The 6,519-nt window shown below is 39.9% G+C and overlaps 1 protein-coding gene across 1 annotated transcript; it reads right to left on the minus strand.

The window, feature by feature from the left end:
- Window positions 1–5,111: 5,111 nt before the first annotated feature.
- Window positions 5,112–6,092, minus strand: LOC121016670 (olfactory receptor 2C3). Its single transcript, XM_040454390.1, has one exon. The coding sequence runs from the start codon at window positions 6,090–6,092 to the stop codon at window positions 5,112–5,114; it is 981 nt and encodes a 326-aa protein (XP_040310324.1).
- Between the last annotated feature and the right edge of the window lie 427 nt (window positions 6,093–6,519).

A 6,519-nucleotide genomic window follows, 5' to 3' on the forward strand; every position in this document is an offset into this window, starting at 1 on the left:
TTGTGCCAATACCATGCTGTCTTGATGATGACAGCTTTGTAGTAGAGACTAAAGTCTGGGATTGTGATGCCTCCTGCTTTGGTCTTCTTCTTCAAAATTACTTTGGCTATTCGGGGCCTTTTGTGGTTCCATATGAATTTTAGGATTGCTTGTTCTAGTTTGGAGAAGAATGCTGGTGCAATTTTGATTGGGATTGCATTGAATGTGTAGATAGCTAAGTGAAATAAGCCATACAGAGAAAGACAGATAACATATGGTTTCACTCTTATGTGGATCCTGAGAAACTTAACAGGAACCCATGGGGGAGGGGAAGAAAAAAAAAAAGAGGTTAGAGTGGGAGAGAGCCAAAGCATAAGAGACTGTTGAGAACTGAGAACAAACTAAGGGTTGATGGGGGGTGGGAGGGAGGAGAGGGTGGGTGATGGGTATTGAGGAGGGCACCTTTTGGGATGAGCAGTGGGTGTTGTATCAAAACCAATTTGACAATAAATTTCATATATTAAAAAAAAACCTACACCAAAATTAAACTTAAAAAAAAATAAAAAATTTCTACAATCAAAAAAAAAAAATAAACTGTGCTTTGTTACCTGTGGGGAAAAAAATTTAAAAAAAATAAAAGTTTTGTACTACAAAACAAAACAAAAATAGCAAAAGGATAAATACTTCACTGGGAAAAATATTCACTGCTTATGTGGTGACATAGGGGAATAAATTCATACAACAAAAGTAAGAAGAAGAAGAAGAAGAAGAAGAAGAAGAAGAAGAAGAAGAAGAAGAAAGAAAGAAAGAAAAGGAAAAAGAAAGAAAGAAAGAAAGAAAGAAAGAAAGAAAGAAAGAAAAAAAGAAGAAAGAAAGAAAGGAGAGAAGAGAAGAGAAAAGAAGTTAATGAAGAAATACAAATAGTCCTAAAACATTTTAGAAGGTGTTAAGACTCACTCTTGGTTAGGGTGCCTGGGTGGCTCAGCCTCATAGGCGTCCAACTTCAGCTCAGGTCATGATTTCATGGTTTGTGGGTTTGAGCCCTGCATTGGGTTCTGTGGTGGTAGTGCAGAGCCTGCTTCCGATTTTCTATCTCTCTTTCTGTCTCTCTCTACCTCTCCCCCCACCCTGTCTCTCTTCCTCTCTATCAAAAATAAATAGACATTAAAAACCTCACTCTTTATCAAATGATAATAGTAAGACTGGCAAGCAAAGACTGAAATGGTCTACAGAATCCAGTGTTAGTAAAATTGTGAGATTACATGCCTTTATTAAATTGGTAAAAGTATAAATTTATCATTTCTGAAGGATAATTTAAAGATGTCCAGGGGCGCCTGGGTGGCGCAGTCGGTTAAGCGTCCGACTTCAGCCAGGTCACAATCTCGCGGTCCGGGAGTTCAAGCCCCGCGTCGGGCTCTGGGCTGATGGCTCAGAGCCTGGAGCCTGTTTCCGATTCTGTGTCTCCCTCTCTCTCTGCCCCTCCCCCGTTCATGCTCTGTCTCTCTCTGTCCCAAAAATAAATAAACGTTGAAAAAAAAATTAAAAAACATAATAAAGATGTCCATAAAATATAAACATATGAACATCATTTGCTTCAGTATTCTAAGATTCATCATCTAGAACTAGTAGTCAAATTTTCAGGGATTTTGATACATATGGATTAAATGTAGTTTCATTTGTAATGGTGGAGATGGGAAAATGCCCTTGGTAATGATGTTTTCAGTATGCACGTGCACAACATATATTGATATGAAAATATATCTGTGATATTGTCAGTGACCAAAATTGCCAGGAAGGCTTGAGCCTGCTCTTCTCTGGTTAGGTTTCTCAACTTTTGGTTTCTTCTCTTGGAACGAGGAGCTTGCCATATTGAGTGTTCTCATAGTTTTTAACCTTCAAATTTTTGGTACTATATGGCTTCTGACACTTCATCCATTGCTCTGTCCCAAGCTGGAAGAAAAATTGGTGTGTACTGAAATTGAGGAAATAACCTTAGTCTGGATGCCCCCAAGGCAGAGGCCATGCCCAATGCAATTGGGCTATGATGTCTAAGAACAGAGAAGCAGGGCAAGGGCAAAGATGGATTTGGCCATGACCAAGCCGTGACTGGTGCTCAGTCCTGTGGGGGACAGAGAGCTGCATGAAATTGTGGTATTGTGATGTTGAAATATATACATTAGTCTTGGTCTATGGTCCACGTTTCCTGGCATGTAATTCCCCAAACCCTTGTAATTTCCTCAGTGATTAGAGCAATAATCTTTCATTATAATATTGTTTTTCCCCCTCAATTCCTGAAGTAGCTTTACAGCAATAAAGGTTAAATGGCTGTCATTTGTTATTTATTAAAAAAATCCTTTCAATCACACTTGAGCTCATGATAATGAAGTGACTTTTGGAAAATCTCTTGATAAACACCAGATCAGGGTTGTTTCCAGGGGACTCACTCATGTGATTAGAAAATTGGAACTTTCAGCCCCCACAACTTCCCCAACATCTGGGGTGGAGAGAGTGGCTAGAAGTTGAATCAATCACTAATGGCCAATAGTTTCATCAATAAAGCCTAGGTAAAGAAGACTCCATAAGAACTCAAAAGTAAGGGGCTTGGGGAGCTTTTGGGTTGGTGAACAAGAACCATCCGTGTGCTGTTAGGGTGATGCACTCCAACTTCCATGTGTACAAAAACTGTGCTTGGGACCCTTCCAGACCTCCCCCCATGTATCACTTAATCTGGCTCTTTATTTGTATCCCTTAATATCCTTTGAAATATATCAGTAATCTATTAAGAAACTGTTCTGAGTTCTCTCAGCCACTCTAGTAATCAAACCTTAGAAGGGAGATGTGGGAGCCTCTGATTTATAGCTGGTTGCTCAGAAGCACAGGTGACCAATTGAATTTGCATTTGGCCTCTAAAGTGAGGGTAGGCTTGTGGGACTGAGTCCTTAACCTGGGGGTCTGATGCTATCTCTAGGTAGATATTATACAAATTGAATTAAATTGTAACACCCAGCTGGTGTCAGAGAATTGGCTGGTGTGAGAAAAACACCCACACAAAATACATTTATCAATTCCCTGAGGGATGAAGGGGAATCACATCTCAATCACCTCTTGTTCTTGTGGTCAGTGTGTCTTCATTTCAAGGCTGTGCAAGCTAACTTCAGCATGATCTTCACAGCAAACAGTATGCAAGGAGACCCAGACAGGAAGTGGGGTGATCCTGGACCTCTCGGCTTCTTTGAGAAGCTATCAAAGATTGTGCAAATGGTTGCAGCAAGAGGGGCAGGAGCGACAAGAGTTACGATGGAATCTAGAAGGTCTGATGTATTGGGCAGAAAAGGGGTTCAATACACAAAGTAGGTGGCTGGCTTTCCAATATAGCATGTAAACATCTTTTCTACTGTTACTGTGACTATAGGACATATACTCAAATAAGATAGGCATTCACTCTTCCTAAATAGGGAGACCTTTCCTCACTTCTCCTCAGGCAGGCTGCACTGACTCAGAATAGCTCTGTTGGAGGCTTCCCCAAGTTCTACGGACATGGGGCCAGAAAGTGTGTGAAATACTTGGTGCTAATTTCAGTTATTTTGGACATCAATCTGAGGCACAATCACACTTTGAGTATATCTTCTTGAATTCCAGACAGGATGTCTTAATTTCATGTTAAGCATTTAGGTAACATTTGGGATAGTAAATGACCCATCAGCCCAGGCACTTAAGGAAAGTAGAGGAAAATATGAGTAATGTTTATTATTATCCTCTGTACAAGACAGGGCTTGAGAGAAGAGCAGAACAGAGCCCAGTGCTGTGCTTCATAGTTTTGGGACGACCTCTGTGCTCGGCTTTCTCTGAATAAATTGATGAGAATCTGCACTGCTGTCCTAAGTTAGACCTAGACTTGAGGTCAGGAAGATACTGCAAGTTTGGGGAAATGGGGAGACCAGAGAGTCCTCCTTCCCCTTCCTTGCTGCTATATTATGAATCTGTAAAACGTTATCTACTGAGCTTGATCACAACCACAAGCAGGCAAAGGAAAATAACTGCCTTTAAACTTTGGAGGATTTTCATTCATCTTTCCGAGTAGTCAGGGAAAGTTAATATTCAGATTAAAGTTTTTTTCTTCAGATATTGAAAATTTTTAAATAATACTTTAAAAATTATTTTCCTTCATTTTTTCTTTTTCATTTTTTGGTACTAAATAAAATTTAAAAATGTTAATGCACTCCATTGCTCCCTTCGCGACTCATGGACTAACATTATCATGTGTCTCTGCCCTTTCTTGCTTCTCTTCCCCTACCTAAAAGCCCATAAAAGTTGTACAATATTTAGCCATTAACAAAGAAAGAAAAAGCATGTACCATTTTTACAGCTGTAACATCTTATACCAGCAGCAGAGTGAAAAGAACAAGATTGTAGGACAGTCCCTATGAATGTCCTAAAATATGATAGTAAAAGGAAGTTTTCCCAATGGTCAGACTAAAGATAGTTCGACTAAATGGATAGAGAAAATGTGTGAAATGGACTCATTATGAATAACAAAAGACGTACCTCTCATCCAAATCACTCAAGAAATTCCAATGGTCCTAGAAGCTTTGTGCCACCAGGGACAAAGACCAAATTCCTATATATTTCTTATTGTATGGTTAGGGGTTATAGACAAAATGGTAAGCATGTCTATGGATAGATAGATCTAGAGTTAAATCTCAGCATAAAATCTTAGTAGTGTTGTAATTGCCTAACCTTTATGAAATTCATAACATTTAACTTGTGGATTTGTTACAAATATTAGGAAAAAATGTAAAACACTTCACACAGATTAGTCATCTCCAAAGGCAATTACTAAAAGCAATTAAAAAAATAACAATGAATATATATAACTATACAAGCAATTAACAATATGACAATTAGCATATATATTACATATATATAACAACATAAACAACTAACAAAACAATAGGATTATTAACAAAAAATTAAAACAGAAAATACTTTCTCTTAGCCTGAAAATGATGTATGAGCACATTCATATCAGATTGTCACCTACCTTGGACTCAAGAAATATTGGAATAGAAGCTACATCCCAAATATCCTGTCTCCCCAATCAATTTTGTTATCTTTAATTTTTTTCTTACTTCTCACAAGTTACTCACATCTCTAATATGCCCCAATGATCCTGCAAAGCCACAGCAATTCTCTGATGCAATGTGCCTGAGAGCCTTCTTCACATCTTTGTTCCTGAGTGTGTAAATCAGGGGGTTCAGCATCGGGGTGACAACAGTATAGAAGAGGGCTATGAACTTACCCTTTTCATGAGAGTTACTCTTGGCTGGCTGGAGATACATAAAGATGATGCTCCCATAAAATAGAGTCACAACTGCCACATGGGAAGAGCAGGTGTTGAAGGCCTTTCTCCGTCCTTCTGCTGACCTGATCTTCATTACAGCCCAGGCAATGTGGCCATATGAAACCAGGATGAGACCCAGAGGCAACACAACGAAGATAAAGCTGGCCACATACATCTCCACCTCATTGAGGCTGGTATCCACACAAGCCAGTTGCATAATGAGGGGCATCTCACAGAAGAAGTGGTCAATGCGATTGTTTCCACACAGTGGCAGAAGCATAGTGAGTGTGGAGCCCACTATGCTTGTAGTCAGACCCCCAAGCCAGGAAGCAAAGGCCAAGCTGAGACAAAGCTGTGGATGCATGATGACAGTATAATGTAGTGGCCTACAAATGGCGGCATAGCGATCATAGGACATGACTGCCAGGAGGACACATTCAGTGGCCCCCAGCCAGTGAGAGATGTAGAACTGGACCATACACCCTACAGAGCTTATGGTTTTCTGTGGTCCCCAGAGGTTGACCAGGAGTTGTGGGACAATGCTTGTGGTAAAGCTAATGTCCAGGAAGGAGAGATTGGCAAGGAAGAAATACATAGGAGTGTGGAGGTGCACATCCATGCAGGAAACCAGAATGATGATGCCATTGTCCAAGATAGACACCACATAAAACCCTAAGGCAATGATGAAGAGGATAGGTTCCAGTGAGGGTCGTGCAGAGAAGCCCAGGAGTACAAAGACTTCTGGAGAACTTGCATTGGCTATTCCCATCATCACATGCAGCCAGAAGTAAGACTAAAAGACCACCTGCAGTGAGTGGGGGGCACAGGATATGAGGTATAAAATGATTCTGTCAGCTAGCAAACTTTAGGCATAATTTTATATCCATTGTTCTTGAAACCATATACTCAACTGCTCTGTGGATGATGTTACATCATCTTCCTGAAGGCTAGTTTGGAAAGACATGAAAATATGCATAACCTAGGGGAAAATGGACATTGATACAAAAATCTTTACCCTGATTATTTTATTGAAATATTGCTTACAGTAGCAACATCTGGAGTCAACCTGTGTTTAGTGATCAGGTTTTTCTTGAGTACCAGATGGTATTTCATGTGATGAAACACTGCAGAGGCATTAAAATTGTTCCCTTGCCATTCCCTCTCTCAGTTAATGGCCAAATAAAATCCATCGTGACATT

The sequence above is a fragment of the Herpailurus yagouaroundi genome, unplaced genomic scaffold, assembly GCF_014898765.1.
Source record: "Herpailurus yagouaroundi ecotype Mexico unplaced genomic scaffold, PumYag 212, whole genome shotgun sequence".
NCBI lineage: Eukaryota > Metazoa > Chordata > Mammalia > Carnivora > Felidae > Herpailurus > Herpailurus yagouaroundi.

Excerpts from the sequence above, each read along its gene's own strand:
- LOC121016670 (XM_040454390.1), bottom strand. The coding sequence starts at position 6,092 with ATGATGGGAATAGCCAATGCAAGTTCTCCAGAAGTCTTTGTACTCCTG.